The sequence below is a fragment of the Aulonocara stuartgranti genome, assembly GCF_965226115.1.
Source record: "Aulonocara stuartgranti genome assembly, chromosome: 18".
Lineage (NCBI taxonomy): Eukaryota > Metazoa > Chordata > Actinopteri > Cichliformes > Cichlidae > Aulonocara > Aulonocara stuartgranti.
The window spans coordinates 26,448,656-26,468,895 of NC_138954.1; the positions used below are offsets into that span (position 1 = coordinate 26,448,656).

A 20,240-nucleotide genomic window follows, 5' to 3' on the forward strand; every position below is an offset into this window, starting at 1 on the left:
GACCAACACAACCATATTGGCTGACTTGCGACAAGTCGGTTGAAGAATGGGACGCCATCCCACAGCAGTGCCTGACCAAGCTGGTGACTAGCTTGAAGAGGAGCATGTGTATGGTTCTTCCACATGCTACTAAGGTCCCTGTTTGTTAAATGAATAAACTGTTAAATTGTCAATATGTATTGTTTCTTCGGACGAAATCATCCAATCTAATAAACGACACCAAATAAAAGTCCACAGCTGTTTGGTACTGGCAGAGAAGCATGGGTGCAGCCCCCACACTTAACTCATGAATGCATTTTCCTAAAAATGTGGCACCATTTAGTGGAAAATAAACATAATGAATGCATTCTTTGGCATTGCAGTCTTAACCACCCCGCACTGTATGTATGAATATGTGTTCTTTCATTCACATAGGTAGACACAAAGCCAGCTAATGACAGCTGCTGTCCAGTCTGTCTGGTCTACCCCATTGTATTATTAAACATGTTCTCCTCGAGCCAACTATAAATAAGTTAACAGCCCAGACAGACAGGCTGGGATAACCAGGGCAGCCTGAGGTCAACACTCTCCAGATGACATGTTGTCTTCATCAGAAGGCTGCGCAACACCCATTCTAAAGTATGATACCCTGAAGAATGCTTTAGAAACGTTCTTTCTTTCTATCACACGGTAACGTTCTGGGCCACTCTGTCCATATACCTGTGTCAAGACCCACCGTGCAGTGTTTCCAATCAAACTATCGCTATGGCCTGGCCATGCTTCCTGTTTCTCTGTCAGCTTTTCCTCTCTACTGGGTTGACGGGGTCGCCTTTAGATAACAGTGCTTTCCTCCTCCCTGGCTGGGCCAGCTGTTTCCACTGCATGGAGTTTTCTAATCAGGAGCTGGTCCCGCCTGTCTCTCAACAGGCCCTGCTTTTGTTGTACAGAGGTGGGACAATCCAGCTTTCACGGAAACACCCCTCCCCTCTCCTCCCCTTTATTAGGGCAAAACACACAGAGAGAGTGTATGTGCATGTGTTGATGTATCAACAGAACAAAGTTTTGATTACCTTCAGGCATGGACTTGAGGGACACACACACACACATGCACACTGGCCAGTGAGAGAGACAGATGAGATTTCAAACACTGTCCATGCACTGTTTGTTGGAGACCATCTGTTTCTTCCTGTCCTGCTGTTTGGTTTTTCTCTGAAGTCCATCTCTGCTGATTATTCCTTGCCCAAACATACGGGTCACATCCAGCGGCACTTCCTTTACACAGCTGCTTAGCTCCTTTAATAACACAAATAGACAAGGTAGGATTTAGAATGAAAAACTTGACTATATAAAATTCCCCACCCTTTGTCCTTCCCTCGAGCTTGAGGGTACCCTGGAGTATCTTTGCTGTGTTCCTAGAACTGCGCTCTTCTGGACAGAGATCTCAGATGTCATTCCTGGGATCCGCTTGAGCCAGTCGCCCAGTTTCCAGTCACTGCTTTGAGCTCTCCGATTTCACCCTCCACATCTTCTCTACTCTCTCAGCCCTTGGTATTTCTCGAGTTTCTCATGTTCCTTCTTCCTGATGTTCCTATTGGTTGGTATAGCTACGTCTACCACTAAGGCCTTCTCCTATCCCATTTTGACCTCAGGACTTCCAGACCATACTTCCAGAGATGTTCCTGTATACTATGTCGGCATACACTTCCACATCTGCCCTGTCTAATGGCAGCTTGCACCCTGTTGTTATGTGCTGGGTTGTCTCAGGGGCATCTTTGCACAGCCTGCACGTAGGCACGTGTCTTAGCTGATGTGGTAGACCTCAGCCTCTATCAATTTTGAGCTTATAGCTTGTTCCTCTTCTGACATGATTAGTGCCCCTGTGTTGTCTTTCAGTCCAGCTTTGTGAAGCCATTGGCAGGATTTCTCTATATCAGCCACTTCTTCTATTTCAAATCAAATCAAATCAAATCACTTTTATTGTCACATCACATGTGCAGGCACACTGGCACAGCACATGCGAGTGAAATTCTTGTGTGCAAGCCCCACAAGCAACAGAGATGTGCAAACACAACAACACAAACGAGTGCATAGTGTATGCATTTCTGGATGTGTATACTAAATATTTTCCTACGTGTGTGTGTGTGTGTGTGTGTGTATACACATTTTTACAAATTAAATAGTAAATAATAATAATAATAATAATAATAATAATAAAATATATAAAATATACAGAGTTGAATATATGCAAAACAAGTGGCATTTATATACAGTGTGGAGTGCATAATGTTGAAGTTCCAGTAGTGAAGCTGAGGTGTCTATGACGTGTTCAGCAGTCTGATGGCCTGATTTCTTGGTGGTACATGCCGTGCAGGGGGCTGTCCTCAATGATGGTTCCTGTTCTTTCTCCTCTTCTTTCTCAGGGGTCTGCTGCCTGAGGCATCCACTAAGCACACAATCAGTTGTGGCCAGTTGTGGTTTATATATATCATAAAAGCAACTGAAATCACCAATGTCCTTTATTACAAATGTTGTGTAGGAATCAGTAGTTCTGATCTTTTGGTCCACCCCACCAGATTTATTATAATTTCTATTTCTAATTATTTTTTTAAATTTTTATTTCATTTTTAATTATAATCTTTTAATTCAGTTTACTTTCAGTCCCCCCCACCCCCCCCGCTCATTGTTTAGATTTTCTAGTTTTTATTTAAATAATTTCAGTTTTTAATTAGTTTTAGGTAATTCTGATAACAAGCACTCCACAACTGGCATTGCAGTTATTTTCTGCACACTTTGAAAAAGTCAAAATGTTTTCAATGGTAAACTTGGACTTTTCAGATAATAAAAGATATAAATGTAAAATATAAAAATATTTAAATGTATATATAAAAATATGGCATGATGAAAAAGTGAATAAGCTGATTTCTGAAGCTAAAATGCCTGAACAACTTGGCATACGATAAGCTTTTTGTCCGCTTTCGCATTCCGTCCGACTCTGAAGTCCAGCAGCGTTAAAGCAATGCTTTAACTCTGAAAGTACCCTGATCACAAACTTGAACGATCAACACAAATGCTCTGCGGACTAAAATAATTGTTTAATCGCTGGGTAAGTTCAGATTACGCACTCGCGTCCTATTTGTTTATTAATAAGTACTTTATAAGTACTAGTCTGTTATTATTGCTGAAAACTCTGTTTTACCAGCTGCTGCTGCACTTCACACATTCCTGCCCTCCAACCGTCTGCAGGAGTGTGTGAAGATGCTAAAAAGAAGAAATTTTTCAAAAGCAAAATACGCAAGTTGCCTTAATAATTGCGTTTTTCTTGAATTTGTATAACCTGCTCAAGGTCGACACTGGTAATGTAACCTGGTTAATAATAAACCTCCTCCCCCACTTTCAGGTCATCTCCTCATGGCAGAGGTTTTTTATGTTGGAGTGGACGTGGGCACAGCCAGTGTGAGGGCTGCACTAGTGACCAGGGAGGGCCTGCTGAAGAGCACTGCACAGGAGCCCATCGGCATTTGGGAGCCGGAGTCTGACCACTATGTCCAGTCCTCCACTGAGATCTGGGAGAAATGCTGCACAGTTGTCAAGGTGGGATGATTTATGGCCTCAGTGTGTGTTATAAAAATATACATCCATCCCTCTACAGCAGCAGTCTGAGCACAGATACACCAACACAGACTCATGTGTTCATTTTAGCTAATTTTTAGCATGGATGTTAATAGTATTTTAGCAGCTAAAGAAAAAAAAGCAGTTTCTTCATTATATATATGTTTTAATTATTTAAAAATTCCTTCTAAAACGTATTATTTAATATTCCTACCGCCCTTACATTGTTCTCTGCTAATTATTTCAGCATTTTCTTCACTACATCAGCCATCGTTTGTTATTTTTAGCTAACTCTCGGTAAGTCTTTCAGTCGTTGTGTATTGTCATATGCTAATGTTTCGCTTACTTTGCTATAATTACTTTAAGCTAGTTATTTCGTCTTTTTATTCAGCACCTATTTTAGGTAAAATATAAAATATATTTACTATTTTGACCATTTTGGTTACCTTTAGCTAGCTACTGTACTCGTGCTTTTTCTGCTAACTTTCTGCATTTAATTCCCTCCTAGTTCAAACTCAGCTGTTGCAGTAGGCTTCTTACTACCAGTACATTTGCATAATTAATTAAACTAGCACCACTGAAGAACAATGGGCTGTGAGCTCAGTTTCTTGATCATTAATATGCCAAGTGTCATGACCATGAGGACCATTCACAAAGAACTGAGGAATGGCTTTCAGTCATTGTGCAAAGGCACTGTTTATAAGGTTGGGGAAACCTGCAGTCAGCTGAGACTGAAAAAGTCACTGGGATGAGTGACCAAGCGTTTCTCCCACTGAAAAGGCTACATCCAGATGATTTTTGGGATTTCCTTACCTAAATGATTGCGCATGCATCAAGACATTTTACTTCAAGATGTTGCACCTCCATTGTTTCCAATACACAAAACACTATAACCAGTGGTCTAGAATTAAGCTGTGTGTTGTTGTTACACTGTAAACTAGTTTGTTTGAAATACATTGCTGAAAAGTTGTTATGCAGGACCCAATCAATTTGCCTTTTATTTAGAACTCCCCTGTAAATACAGCATTACTGTATGTCTAAAGAATATAGGGCATATATTAGTATCAGATCATTTTTTACACCCTAAGTTGGCCCCCAAAATCTAGTATTGGTCAGGCTCTACTCTTAATGGCAGCACACACACTTTGGCAACAGCTGCCTTAAGTTATGGGAGGTATATACTCGGCAGCTGGCATATGTGGTGGATGACTGGTCTCTGCGACAAAAAAATTAACATTACAGGGTTTTTCCTGGCTCCAAATGTGCCTGTGGGAGAAGCATGATTCATCCACATTAGGTTAAGGCAAAGAATATGTTTTACCTTAGTTAACAGAGGTTTATGTAATGAGAAAAATGTGAGTAAATTTAACTGTACTAAAAAAAATTTAAAAAAATACCTGTTAAAAATGCTGGTTGAAATCATCAGTAGTGGTAATTTCCCCTCAGTGGAAGGCAAAAACCTCATGGGCAAGGAATATTCAGGAATAAACTTGTATTAGACTCACTACATGTTGTAAACGTGTTGTGCTGAAAAATCTTTTCTATGTATTGCCAATGTACTCCCTAGGTTTCAATGTGCACTTGGTTGGGAATCTCAAGCACACATCCTGTGTGAACAGCTGTTTATTTATGAAAGGCAGAAATTGACATCATAAGTTGGTAAATGTATTCGTGCCCTCTTACGGTTGCAGGATGAGTAAATGCACGGAGGAAATGTAATTTAAAAACAACTGCGTGTATTTGTTCCAGAAAGTTACTCACGGTGTGGAGAAGAGCCAGATTAGGGGGATTGGCTTTGATGCCACCTGCTCTCTAGTGGTTTTGGACCAAAGCTTCCAGCCTGTGCCCGTCAGTCAGGAAGGTAAGCGATTTATTTTATTGCATTTGATCTGATCTGAATGCTTGGTAAGCATTGGTTATGTAAGCCCCATTTTTGCTGAGCATTGATCCTTCAGGGGGGAAAAAAATCACCCCTCCACAGTGAGGTCCAAGGTCATAGTCGGCTGCAGAGTAGAAGCCTGGAGCTGGATTTGAATCATGTTTTTGCTTATTAAGCAAGACACAAAAGCATGACCCAAATTCTTTGGCTAAATACTGAATTTGTACTCCAAGATGAAATCTATCCATGACAACAGTTTTATGTATCAGGTCTTAACAGATACAATATTATATCCAATATTAGCTCTCTGGTGTTTGTTGCCTTCTCCCTTACTGAACTGCTTTTCCCAGGTGACCCCCAAAGGAATGTAGTGATGTGGATGGACCATCGTGCTACAGAGCAGGCTGATCGTATAACAAAAAATGGCCACAGGGTCCTCAGCAGGGTAGGGGGAGTCATGTCACCAGAGATGCAACCCCCTAAGCTGCTCTGGCTTAAAGAGGTGAGAGGTGAACAAGGTCACCACTGATCTCTGCATGTTTTATTATTGCTCTTTGTACTGGCTGTTCAGCAGATACCTGGTGGGCTTTTTTTTGTTTGTTTTTTATTACTGTTTTAGCCTTAGCATATTTGTCATACAGTTGTTGCTTTTATTCTCACACACTCTGTCTTTCACTCATTCAGAATCTAAAGGAGAACTGCTGGAACAAAGCCAGTCACTTTTTTGATCTTCCAGACTTCTTGTCTTGGAAGGCATCTGGCTCTTTAACGAGGTGAGCTGTCGATGATGTTACGGAGACTTACACACTTATGTATGTCTAATAAAAAAAGGAGGTAGGTTTGAAAAGGATCACCACTAGCAGGCCTAAAACCCCTTGTATTAATTCAAACATATTTGCTGCCCCATTAAAAACAATAGTCTTCTTTCTGTTCTCAGTTAAAAAGAAAAGATGCAGTTGCCTAATCCGTTGTAAAATGTGTGGACAAAGTCATTGGTTTTCACAAAATACTTGTATCTAATGTGTGCTGTTAATAAAGCATGTTTATTATCCTACAGTATTTGCAAGTGGATGCATGTTGTCCAATGTTGCACAGGTCTTTATGTACTCTGGTGTGTAAGTGGACCTACTGCCCTCCAGAAGGATGGGAAGCCAGCTTCTGGACGAGCATTGGACTGGACGACCTGCTGGAAAATAACTTCTCCAAAATAGGCCAGAAAATGACATTTTATACATTCAGATAGTTTGACTGATTATTTCTTATATCTTTTACAGTTTTTGTGTCCTTTATTAAATTCTAAGAATTAAAAATTTTAAATAATTTTGTCATCCAGGCAGTGTGACGTGTCCTCCAGGAAGTCCACTGGGAGAGGGCCTTACACAGGAGGCAGCAGCAGATTTGGGTTTGGACCCAGGAACTGCAGTTGGGGCTTCTCTCATCGATGCCCATGCTGGAGGCTTAGGTATCAGATGACGAATCACACTTACTTGAAAACAAAAGTATTTTCTTGTCATGAATAAGCTGAGATTACTCAGTTTGCAGCCGCTTTCACACAGCCTGTGACTGAGGCTGTTCCATATGAAAGCTATAGTGAAAGCATGGAGGGTAATCACATAGCCAAGTCATCACACACCAGAGATGTGTAGCTGTTTTTTAATGGTGTGCTGGAGTGGTGCAGACATGCTGGAGGAGTAAAAATTGCTCTATGCTGTCGCGTTGTTATGCCTATTTAGAGGTACTGAAAGGAAAATGAAGGCATAAAATGTCAGTGATGCAAAGTTGATATTTTATTTGCAAAGTTGATATTTTGATATGCTACGTGTCAGGGTCACAATAAAAAAGAAGTTCATTCCTTAAGGAGCAAAGTTTAATATAAACATTTACTAAATAGACTTTAATATTTCATAATTTCCACTTGTGGCTGTGGCTTTTCAGTATCCTGTGTGCAAAGTTTAAACTTTAACTCCAAAACAAAGCATGTGCTAAGTTAAATCATTATTTTTGTAGGTGCATGAATACACTAGGAAACCAACTTAAACATCATAGTAATATGTATATGGACAAATGTAAATTTGGGCTTGATGGTAGTTCTATATTAGATGCTAGTTTATCCATCCATTATATTTTGCTTATTTAAAGCCACGTCACAGTAGCAGCAGGCTAAACAGGGTGCTCCCGACGGCTTTTCCAGTCCTTTCTAGGAGATCCCGGGGCATTCCCATGACGCGTCAGATATATAATCTCTCCAGGAGCTTTTGGGTCTACGTTGGATTGTCCTCCAAATTGCATATGTCAGAAAAACCTCTTAAAGGAATCTCCAAGGAGGAGGCTTCCTAACCAGATGCTTAAACCATCTAAGCTGTTTATGTTTGGCGTGGAGGCGCATTGGCTCTATTTCAAGCTCTCTCCTGATGTCTGAGCTCCTCACCCTGTCTCTAGTGCTCGCAAATAAAAGAAATCAACACAAGTTGCCTTTGTGGTGTGGCTGGGCTCAGCCTTCGAGATAGGGGAAGCATTTTTGCACTTCTTTGTGAAATGTATGCCTATTGATCAGTGGATGACCTGCCACAAGTTAAAGCGCTAATTATCAGGATAGTGTGATCCTCACTGAAAAGTGAAAACAACCTGCTTGACCAGCCGACAACTTGTGACTGTACTTAGTTACCAAAAAATAAATAAATAAATAAAATACCTTTTTTGGTTTTATGAGTTTGCTGGAAGAAGGAAGTGAGAAGGGAGATAATAGATGGATGATGTGATAATATTTCAACAACTATAGTTTACCACATGAGGATTAGGTGCCTAGCGTGTGTTAGATGTTCCCATCTTTAATATTATGGGAAATAAACTGAATAACAAACCCGCCTGAGATGTTAGTGAATTTCTGACCAGTGTCAGGGCAGCAGCAGACCTTCCTCAGGATCAGAAATCCTCACCATCTGGATCTGTTCTGTGAGCTGAACTCGTCGTGAACTCTTGCCTTTGACCCTCAACCGTGACCTCTGCCAATCACACATTGCTGCGTCAGTGAGAGGTTACAGCACTCTGCACCATTAGTTTCTGTTCATGTCACAGTGATGGAGACTGGCCTCCCACCTTAAACTCAAACCAGCTTGATAAACATTATTCCAGCAGTTAGCGTCACTGCTGAATCCTACGAAGAGGTTGGAGCACAATTTCATTCATGTGGATTTAAAGCTCTAGCAGCATCTTTGACACTTTGTGTTAGATGACAGCAAAAAAACCCAACAACTTAATTATTACAATGTATCTTTTTCCCCTGCATAAAATAAAGAGTGTTAAATAAAGCAACATTAACCTCCTCCTTCCAGGTGTGATCGGTGCTGATGTGAAAGGTTTTCATTTGCCCTGTGAGGGTCTGCCGATCACTGCACGCATGGCGCTGATCTGTGGAACGTCAACTTGTCACATGGCGGTCAGTAGTTCACAGCTGCTGTTCACCTGATTGGTGTAAAATTACCGTGCTAGTCTACTACTGTACTGTTCCCCAGTGGCCTTTGTGATTGTGTATATGTTCCTGTGAAAATCTCCTGATGACTAATAAAAACGTCTTCTGATGATTAATCGTGTACTCACCACCTTCATTTCCTAGGTGCACAATCTGTCTTAACTAGTCTGATAAGATATCTTTCTAAAAGCCACTCTATCTGTATTACTTGTTTATACTTATGTGAGCATTGTTAAAAATTGTTTATAGACATAAATTATCCTGTCTGCACAGGCCAACTGCAGTAACTCTGAGATGAGAAGCAAATGGCACGCATATCCTGTTAGTCCGGCGGTTTCTCTTTTAATTTATAAAATATCTACCTCCAACTAAAACTAACTAAAAGATTTCCTGTGCCATCAGATCAGTGAGCAGCCTCGGTTTGTGCCAGGAGTGTGGGGGCCCTACCTATCTGCCATGGTGCCTGGACTGTGGCTCAACGAGGGAGGGCAGAGTGTGACAGGAAGGCTGGTCAGTCTACTCATATTTTCTTGATCTTTTTCATTCATATTTAAATTATTTTTCAGATCCTCTTCATGCTCAATACTAACAGAAAACATGGAGACAAAACCACTTATTTTTTCCTCACCTTTCACATTTGAACTACTGGTTTGACAAAAGGAGCTAATGCTTTGAGATGTATATAGATTCAGCTTTGACATTATTAGTTGAAGCCAGGTGGCCACCAGTCATTTGTGATCCTTTTCAGTTTAAATGTATTGCCTCTTTCCTCCCTCAGATTGACCACATGGTGAAAGGTCACACTGCATATACCCAGCTCCAGGAACAGGTTCAGCAGAGGTCAGCTGATGCTTTTAATACTGCAGTTCCCAACAATGCTTTTGCACATCTGTGATCCTCATCAGCTGGGCTAGAATAATGTCAAGTATGCTTTTGGGAGATTAGAAGCTCAGTAATGTGCTTTCAGTGCAACTCAACTGTTCTCTGGAGGAATAGGAAGTTAAATTTTTTGATATACGGTACTTCACGTTTGCTGAAGATTGAATATAGATTTCATGCTCGCCAACCACCATGGCATTAATATAGGTAATATCAGCTATCATTTTAGGTGTCCTGGCAACAGTGTTTTTAATTTTATAGGCTTCCTTTTGCTGGCGAGAATATCTACAGCTACTTGAACAACCATTTGAGTTCGATGGCCAACTCCTGCTCTGCTGTCGATCTGCTAGGGTCCAGTCTTCACGTGTGGCCGGACTTTCATGGAAACAGGTCGCCCCTGGCTGACCCAACTTTGAAGGGCATGGTAAAGGCTATGACTTAAAAAGAAGGATATGTGTAGACTGACGTTGTGTTGGATGTGTGAGTATCAGATTTTAAGTTAGGGTATGCCTGCTTTGAATGTTTCTTCCTTTTTGTGCACTTGGGGTTTTCTTAATCTTTTCTTAATGTTCTCTTATGCCCGTGGAAGTCTGTGTTTCAAAGATCCATGCTCTACAGAATGATTATGAATGAATTCCACAATGATTCCACATATATGTGTGAGGCTTTTAGAAGCAGCAACATATACGCAGCTCTGACTGGCTGCTTTCCTGTTTTTGCACTTTTTTCATTTGTCACACATTTAAAAGGTTTAATCAAAACAAATACATAAATTCCATTGTAAAATGAGGGCAAATGATTAAAGTCAGACGTAGGGCTGTTCAATATAACGATATATATCGGATGACGATATAAAAACGTCTATCGTTTCATTTTACACTATCGTTTGTTTCGTGGTGTCGCAAAATAAACTGTTTACGGCAATATTTTTTCATCGTTTTGATGGTCACTGTAGTGGCTATATTAATTTATTAAAGTTCTTTCTTTCTCTTATATTTAATATAATCACACTACGGATGGACAAGCGCCTGTTTTTATGCGTTGTGGTTAGCAACAACGACGGTAACAGCATCGCGTGTCCGCTTGTTTATGTTCCACATAAACCTTTCACAATAAAGCTCAAGATCCTGTTGAGACTTTTCAAAATAAACTGAATCACGTGAAAGATGCAGAGTATTTACGGATGAGAAGTAAAAAAGAGCCGCCAGGTGCTAAAAAGTAAACCTTAGACTCAAACGTCAGAACAGGCTTTTCCCTGCAGCACGCTGTGTAATAAATACTCACAAAGAAAACGGCGGCCGTTACAACTTATGTCTAAAAATGTATAGTTTCATGCATCTGTTAAAACACTCGACTCCAGCTACATGACGCGCAGCTGGAAACACTTCCTGCAAGTCGAGCTGCCCGAGATTCACAGAATTTACAGAAAATGTTACATTTTTTGGATTTATATCGTTATCGGACGATAGAATTCTTATATCGGGATATGAGATTTTGGTCATATCGCACAGCCCTAGTCACACGTTACTTTTGTTACATTTTCCAATTAAGGTGAGTTATTTTTGAACTGGTCCCTGTTATCCAACTCAAAGCTGTTGACTTATCTTTTTTTTTTAATTTTTTTTTTTTAATCTCTTTATTTTGATTTTTTGACACAAAAAAACAACAACCACAACAACAACAAAAAAAATAAATCCCAAAACAAAAAACAAGAAGCAACACAATAAGCAGTCTGAGACATGTAAAAGGAAAACTAATACATTATGGTAAATAATTGGGTATACCACCCATTTACACATTTGTCCTGACAAACCCATCCTGCCATTGGAGTGGGGCTGCCCCTCCAAATAGATATCGTCATTACTGCTTAGTTTTGCACTCAGTCTTTCCATCGGTAAGATTCTAAAGATTTCTTTATACCACTGAGTTATTGTTGGTGGTTTTCATTGATCCAATTGAAAAGAATACATTTTCTTGCCAAAAAACAATAATTTACATAGCAGTTTATATTTGTTAGCTGTTGACTCATCTTAATACAGGAAGTATTGTTAAAGAAAGCTCAGATTAAGTTATTTAGCTTTTCCTAAGAACCATCAGTAATGTTTCTAAAGAGCTTTACCATTGAATAAGACCATAAAGAACAGTGAATTTACAGGGAGTGCAGAATTATTAGGCAAGTTGTATTTTTGAGGAATAATTTTATTATTGAACAACAACCATGTTCTCAATGAACCCAAAAAACTCATTAATATCAAAGCTGAATGTTTGTGGAAGTAGTTTTTAGTTTGTTTTTAGTTTTAGCTATTTTAGGGGGATATCTGTGTGTGCAGGTGACTATTACTGTGCATAATTATTAGGCAACTTAACAAAAAACAAATATATACCCATTTCAATTATTTATTTTTACCAGTGAAACCAATATAACATCTCCACATTCACAAATATACATTTCAGACATTCAAAAACAAAACAAAAACACATCAGCGACCAATATAGCCACCTTTCTTTGCAAGGACACTCAAAAGCCTGCCATCCATGGATTCTGTCAGTGTTTTGATCTGTTCACCATCAACATTGCGTGCAGCAGCAACCACAGCCTCCCAGACACTGTTCAGAGAGGTGTACTGTTTTCCCTCCTTGTAAATCTCACATTTGATGATGGACCACAGGTTCTCAATGGGGTTCAGATCAGGTGAACAAGGTGGCCATGTCATTAGTTTTTCTTCTTTTATACCCTTTCTTGCCAGCCATTCTGTGGAGTACTTGGACGCGTGTGATGGAGCATTGTCCTGCATGAAAATCATGTTTTTCTTGAAGGATGCAGACTTCTTCCTGTACCACTGCTTGAAGAAGGTGTCTTCCAGAAACTGGCAGTAGGACTGGGAGTTGAGCTTGACTCCATCCTCAACCCGAAAAGGCCCCACAAGCTCATCTTTGATGATACCAGCCCAAACCAGTACTCCACCTCCACCTTGCTGGCGTCTGAGTCGGACTGGAGCTCTCTGTCCTTTACCAATCCAGCCACGGGCCCATCCATCTGGCCCATCAAGACTCACTCTCATTTCATCAGTCCATAAAACCTTAGAAAAACCAGTCTTGAGATATTTCTTGGCCCAGTCTTGACGTTTCAGCTTGTGTGTCTTGTTCAGTGGTGGTCGTCTTTCAGCCTTTCTTACCTTGGCCATGTCTCTGAGTATTGCACACCTTGTGCTTTTGGGCACTCCAGTGATGTTGCAGCTCTGAAATATGGCCAAACTGATGGCAAGTGGCATCTTGGCAGCTGCACGCTTGACTTTTCTCAGTTCATGGGCAGTTATTTTGCGCCTTGGTTTTTCCACACGCTTCTTGCGACCCTGTTGACTATTTTGAATGAAACGCTTGATTGTTCGATGATCACGCTTCAGAAGCTTTGCAATTTTGAGACTGCTGCATCCCTCTGCAAGATATCTCACTATTTTTGACTTTTCTGAGCCTGTCAAGTCCTTCTTTTGACCCATTTTGCCAAAGGAAAGGACGTTGCCTAATAATTATGCACACCTGATATAGGGTGTTGATGTCATTAGACCACACCCCTTCTCATTACAGAGATGCACATCACCTAATATGCTTAATTGGTAGTAGGCTTTCGAGCCTATACAGCTTGGAGTAAGACAACATGCATGAAGTGGATGATGTGGACAAAATACTCATTTGCCTAATAATTCTGCACTCCCTGTATATCACAGAATTTAAGGCCTTTATAAGCACAGAGCATACAGAGAAAAGTACTAAACTGAATCAATTTCAGCTTTTGTTTTTCATCATGTATATTTTATTAATAATTACATTTCATTATCTGTATCTTTGCCACACAGGTGTAGATACTGTAGGTAGGTGCAGTGAATGCTTAAATTGTATGGATTAGAATATACTGGACATTCAAAGCTAAGATTCAGCGCACTGTGTTAGAGGCCGGGATTTGATGAATTCATCATATATACAACCTTTGATCATCGTTTATGTCCAGTTGAGAATTAATCTGTGCACTCACATATTAAATGAACTGAAATCAGTAATGTGATCTCCAGTCTTGATATAAGGAATGAGAGAACTGACAGCTGTTATTTTAATCAGCCTGTTTCAGTTTCTTTAACTCTAAGTATCATAAAGTAATGTGGTAACATCTGGACTGACGAGTTTACTGTCAGCATTTTAATCGCTAGTTTAAAGGCTGTAGGTTGCAGCCATTGCTCTAACACTGTATAAATGTAACAGGCCTCAGTGTTGGTTCTAACAGTCTGAGCTGCTTCAAGCTTTATTTGTGAAGAGCACCGCAGCTTACAAAACACGTAGCTAGCTAGTACAGCTGCAATGTAAAATTTGCGATGTGTCCGTCCAACCAATCAGAGAGCTCTTTGCATCCCACGGTTTGGCTAATTTGCATTGCAGCAGGATTTTTAAAATGAAGTTGCTAATCTAAATGTTCATCCCTGAGCGAACAGGAAAGGGAAATGGATTTTGAAATGAGGAGTGGAATCGCCATTTTACAAAGCATTTTGAAAATCAGTTTATTAAATTGGAATATCTATATGAGTTGTTACATGAAAACTGTCAGACATTTGAGTTGGTTGTACAACTTGGACAAATACCATCATATTTAGCACTGCTTTGCGTTCTGATTTATCAGTTATATTTATCTCTTTGAGGACTAGAACTTTTGCCTGCTCTGGTGTTCCATTTAATTTAATGAATACCTTACAATCTGATGACCAAGTTGACTGTATTTTCTTCTGTTTTCTTAATATTCTTGGTGGTGCCCGCGTGGCCTGGCAGCTAGCCTCGCTGGCTGGTGGTCTGGTGAATGTCCAACTCTAAAGTTTCTCTCCTCTTTGAAAGTTCTTCAAATTCAATACACTGAGGAGTGTTGGGGTCATCGCTCTCTGTTGACTGGTGTTTTTTTTCTCTCTCAGGCATTTTGGTACCTTGCTGACTAACATGACTCTGTGAAGGATCCAAATGTGTTTAAATTCGTCGTAGTCGATGCCGAATGTTTGATAGCTGCGAACAAACCGGTGTGTTGACTGAAAATGGTTGACTTGAAGTGTCTCTTGTTTACTTATGAATTATAAAACAGCATAATGTTTGATATAAGATTCTAGTGATGCAGCCAAGTTCCCGACAAGGTCAACATTCCATGTGCAAATTAGGTTGTCACATGACATTTTTGAGGAAGGGATTATTTTTCTATTTTGTTTGTTTCAATCTCTGATATCTTTGTTAAAGATTTATTATCATTGCAATCCCATAAATATAACTGAAACAATTTAAAAAGCGATATATATATATATATCGATATATTTTACAAATTATTAAATACACCTGGCCAAAGAAGTCACTGATTTTGAATATACATATTCCACTTACGTTATTTCTTATCACCTTGATTAGTAAAGAATAAGAACCAGAACTTACCTGTTGATTGTATTATGAAACAATTTTTTTAAATTTATTCTTTTAAAAACTTCACATCCACAGATTTGACTTATTTTAGTTGTGGTGTGGAAGAGAATTATTTTCACTAGCTACAACCAGAAAACCCCCTTTTCTCCTAATAAGGTTAACAGTGGCTGTATTCTGTTCAATTAAACTGTGTTTATCCTATTTTGACATATCAAAGTGTCTCCTGAAATATGGTCCATCAGCATTAAAACTCAGCACATGGGGAAATAGTTAATTTAACTTGAACTTATTTAACTTTGCAGAACCACAGATTGTGTTTTCTAGAGTGCTGGTTTGGTACAGGGAAAGCAAATGAGATAAGATCCTAATGACTGATTTGATTTTGTAAGTCACAGCAAGACAGTTCAAACCTGTGCCTTAACCTTATTTGTTGAACTCCCCACAGGACTGAATAGGTTCAAGTTGGCAGTTTTATACGATCTGTTTCAGATAATATAACAATGACCAATGAACATATATTTTGCTCTCTACATAGACAGAAATTCACATTTAACTCATGCATTTGTGCTCAGCAGCCTTTCTATTCTCTTCCTGTCCCCTCGACTTCAAATCAAATTAATTTCCCATTACACAATAAAATGCCATTAATTTAGTTTGTTACTCTTATTGGCTTACTTAGCTTATGGTCCCTCACTAATCATATCAAAAAGAAACTATTTTGTGAGTTTAACTTGTTATTATATTTGGTTATCCATGTTTTGTTTTGGGTTTTTTGGTAATTACTGGCGCCAAACCACATCTAAAATTCCAGGAAACAGAAAGCCAAGGAATGGAATATGAAAACCTCTGTTTTTAATAAATCACCAAACACTGGATGACAGCCTTGCTTTCACAAAATCTTAGACGGTGATCACACCCTTGCTGGTATTTTTGTGTCATTACTGTTTTGCAGGTAGTTGGACTCTCTTTGTCCCAGACCTTGGATGACTTGGCCCTTCTCTACCTGGCCACCATGCAAGCCCTCGCTGTGAGTCTGATGGCGTTTTGTGTTTCAAATGACTTCCTCTCTCTCAGACTGATACCCTAGCACCTTTAAGTACAAAGGAGGTTGTATTTGCTTTCTTGTAACTTTATTCCTGTTGTGTGTCCTCCTCTGGTTTCAGCTCGGTACACTTCATATTCTGGAGGCCATGAAAGAAGCAGGACATGAAATCAGAACCCTCTTCCTGTGTGGTGGATTGAGCAAAAACAACCTGTTTGTACAGATTCATGCTAATACTACAGGTAGTAAATACCAATAACATGGTTATATGTATATTTTGAAACACAGTTGCACAGTATGTACATTTATAATTTATTGAGAGTAAGAAAGAATGTTTGTATTAGTATTTCAATAACTTAACCATGAAATAAAGATTAAGAAGAAAATTTTAATTATGTGCAGCTTCCAGTGGCCAACTTTGAAGTTTAAAGAGTCCCCCAAAGTCTTTTTTTAACAACACAGCACAACAAGACAGAAGAAGTTACTCCTAGGATGGACTTACATGTAACTGAAGTAAATTTAGAATACAGACAATCAACAACAAAAAATAATTAATATATAGTAGGAATATGATACATGAAGACATTGAAGAACATTCAGGCAGAGAAGATCTGGAGAGAGGAAAAGGTAAAATAAGTTCTGTGATAGCTTTAGCCCATTCCATGTCTTCAATCTCATTCTCAGGATTGCCTGTAGTGTTGCCAGACCAAACTGAAGCTGTGCTAGTGGGAGCAGCAGTGCTGGGAGCATGTGCATCAAGACACTACAGCTCTATACAGGTAGAGTGAAGTTACAATACACATGAGTCAAACAACATCTGAGGGATTTGGCAGGAAATGCTTTTGAAACGTAATTAAGCACTAAAGTTCATAAAGAACATGAAAGTATAAATCCAACTGCCTTGTATCAACAGGTCGGTCTAGTGTTGATGGTGTAAAGGTATGGGGGATATTTTTTGGCACACTTTGGGTTGCTAGTACCAAATGACCGTTCGTCAAATAAACACCTGACGAATGGTACGTAACTGGAAGTTTTTTCTGATATGTCACAATACCAACACAATAACATAACAAAAGTATCCCGGTGGAAATCCACTGAAACACTGTCGGCTGTCACAGTGGAAATTTGGATTTGCTCTTTTGCACAAGTAGAGATGGAGGTGCATAGTGTTTTACTCCAGTCTGCAATTTGACTTTAAGAGCTGGCTTCCCAAAATACATTCAGCGATTGTAGGGTAAGTTGTTCATTTTAACAGTTTTTCTGTTTAACAGAGTTAGAAAAGGATTAGAATCTGTGACTGGCTTTTTAAAATAATTTAATAACATTAAATTTTCACGGCACTGTTTGTGTTTTTGGTTTAAGCTGTACTCTTTGAATTATGGATTTCCGTTTGTATTATATTTATAGTTCCTGGTTATTCGGTTTCTGTTCTGTTTCTGTGCCTCCTCTGTGTTCTTGGTCTAATTCTGTTCTCCGTGTGTTGTATATTTAGTCTTAGTTTTCTGTCTTTATGTCTTCCCTATGTCCCACGTCTTGTTACTTTTGTCTCTGTGTTTCATGTTCCTCTGTCTCAGTATCAAGTCCACGTTTCTGTGTTATGCTTCCTGTTTACTTTTGCTTTGACAGTCTGTCCTTGGTTAATGTATTCTGCTTTTCTTCCTTTGTCTCACTATGGGGGTGTCTAAATTCATGGGCTGCATCCTCCTGAGGACACATTTGTAGGCCGATTACGTCACAGCGACGCGACGAAGGCTGTCCAAATTCGTAGACTCCTCCGAATGCAGCCGACAAATGTGTCTTCCTTTTCTCCGAATTTGAAGGATGGGTCGGGTGTGTCCTTCGTGGCCCACCATATCCCAGAATTCATAGTGTGGCTTAGCCAATTCCAGTTTTCAACAATGGCGGCCGCTACTAAGTTTTAAATTACTCATACTAATCTTTCTGGGTCACAAAATAAACTTTTAACATATTTTCAGACCAGAATGTAGCTGTGTAAACTTCAAATATCTGCTCAGTTTATCAAGATATCACGTATTTGCAAAAATGCTCCGACGTTTTCGGAGACGTCTGCTACCCACCAGCTCGATAGCTAGCCGGGAGCTCGAGGGTCACTGAAGCCGCAGAGAACGGCACAACTCCTGGCACATCATTTTCAGATCACCGCGGACTTTTGCTACTCAGGTTAAACGTAATATATAAGTCACTTAGACAACCTAAAATTGTTATTGTTTGGCTTTTTTCAGTGTTGTATTTGTTTGTGAGTAAATCGGTTTGGCTGAGATTCAAGTTATTAGATTAGATTAAAAAAAAAACTTTTTTAATCCCCCGGGTGGTTTTTCACACAGCTGAATAAACGTCAAACAGAAAACAGATTAAACAGAAGTGTGAGATGGTCGAGAATTTACGCCAGTGTCCTGTTATATTTCAGATAGCAAGGAGCAGACAGCTGAGTTTATTAAACTCCACCGAGACAGCGGTGACGCAAATCTGAAGGCTAGACCGTCCAATTTCACAGCCGTTTACTTCCGGCCTACCCGACCTTCTGAGGACCCGGCCCACATAGACCGCGAAGGCCGAGTCCTCAGGAGGATGCAGCCCATGAATTTGGACATGACTTATATCTGATTTGTACCACCTGTGTTCCCACCTGTTCCCCATCATTGTCTTGCCCTCTCATTTAAGCCCTGTGTTTCCCTTTGCCCTTTGTTGCATCGTAACCTCACTGTGCTGTGTTTCTCCCTTCGTGTTCCTGATGAAATTCTAGTTCTCAGTCCCTGTGTTTCTTTTCCTAGTTTGTGTTTTTTATTTACTAGTTTCCAGTTTAGTTTCTATTTTATATGTTCAAAGTTTTGGTTTGTTTTTTGGGAAGTTTCTTTCTATGGAAAAGTATTCCCAGCAATAAAAGCTGCTGCTTTAAGTTTGTCCTCCGTTTGGCTCCTACATCCTGCCTGCCACAGCACACACCTTGACATAAATACATTTCAGTCAAAGAGGACACGTTTGATGAAGTGGTTGCATTTGAAGAACATATAAGTAATCCCATGTTTCTGAAACTTGGCTTTAAAGGGATGTTAATGATAACCACTTCATTATAAATACAATATGGATAGCATTTTTTAAAGAGACTGCCCCTGCTACTTAAATGTAAACTGCATATATCCCAGTTTATTTTGTAAAAGCCAACATCTTTTTTTTGTCAGCATCATAGAAGACTGTGTTGTGCAGCTGTTTTGAGCAGTTGAGCAGTACTTAAAAACGAAATACGTGTCTCTTTAATCTAGGTCAACTTGGTATTTTAATGTTTAGTTTACAGTTTACAGTCTGCAGCAGTTTGCAGTGTAATCATTAAATGCTGTAGTGTCATGGAAACACAGCAGAGGTCAAACATGACATAGGTTTTGTCATACATAATCACTGACTCACTGCCTGCATCTGCTAGGTGGAACCAAACTACATAATAAGCAATGCACTGTGCTGGCTTTTGTTACAGACAGGTATGGATTCATCTTGTGTCAGGTCAACTCATCATCTCTTTGTGTCTCAGCTCCACAACTCTGAGCAGCCTCAAAGCCAGACAGACTAAAAATACGATGCTGTTATTTGGACGAGGATGCACCTGTCAACCCATTACGAACATAGACACAGCAGGCAGTTGTGTTGTCTGAGCCTCCGAGCTGCAAACAGTCAGCTGCATGGATTTTGTAGGTTTAGACAGCAGAGGGGCCCTGCACTGCATTAATTAGAAAATCCGCCACAGCAGCAGGCTGCTGCTTTTACTATAACTGGGTCATGGCTGACATGAAGCTGAATCAGTGTGCTATCATTTATTGAATGAAATTCATGTGTGTGTCTTGTGTTTCAGGAGGCCATGGAAAAAATGGCTAAAGTGGGGAAAGTCGTCCAGCCTGACAGTGAAGTCCAGAGGTGAGGAATTCTGCAACAGG

The 20,240-nt window shown here is 39.7% G+C and overlaps 1 protein-coding gene across 1 annotated transcript in view; it reads left to right on the forward strand.

Moving 5' to 3' along the window:
• The first annotated feature begins 2,952 nt into the window (after positions 1-2,952).
• fggy (FGGY carbohydrate kinase domain containing) overlaps positions 2,953-20,240 on the forward strand; it is a 17,824-nt gene continuing 536 nt past the window's right edge. Inside the window, exons 1-15 of the mRNA XM_082513184.1 lie at positions 2,953-3,082; positions 3,377-3,570; positions 5,338-5,449; positions 5,818-5,969; positions 6,152-6,240; positions 6,563-6,678; positions 6,801-6,929; positions 8,800-8,903; positions 9,339-9,446; positions 9,715-9,776; positions 10,077-10,239; positions 16,207-16,281; positions 16,418-16,538; positions 16,981-17,075; positions 20,159-20,220. Of these exons, the coding sequence (XP_082369310.1) occupies positions 3,388-3,570; positions 5,338-5,449; positions 5,818-5,969; positions 6,152-6,240; positions 6,563-6,678; positions 6,801-6,929; positions 8,800-8,903; positions 9,339-9,446; positions 9,715-9,776; positions 10,077-10,239; positions 16,207-16,281; positions 16,418-16,538; positions 16,981-17,075; positions 20,159-20,220 (1,571 nt within the window). The 5' untranslated portion in view covers positions 2,953-3,082; positions 3,377-3,387. The remainder of the gene's footprint in view (positions 3,083-3,376; positions 3,571-5,337; positions 5,450-5,817; positions 5,970-6,151; positions 6,241-6,562; positions 6,679-6,800; positions 6,930-8,799; positions 8,904-9,338; positions 9,447-9,714; positions 9,777-10,076; positions 10,240-16,206; positions 16,282-16,417; positions 16,539-16,980; positions 17,076-20,158; positions 20,221-20,240) is intronic.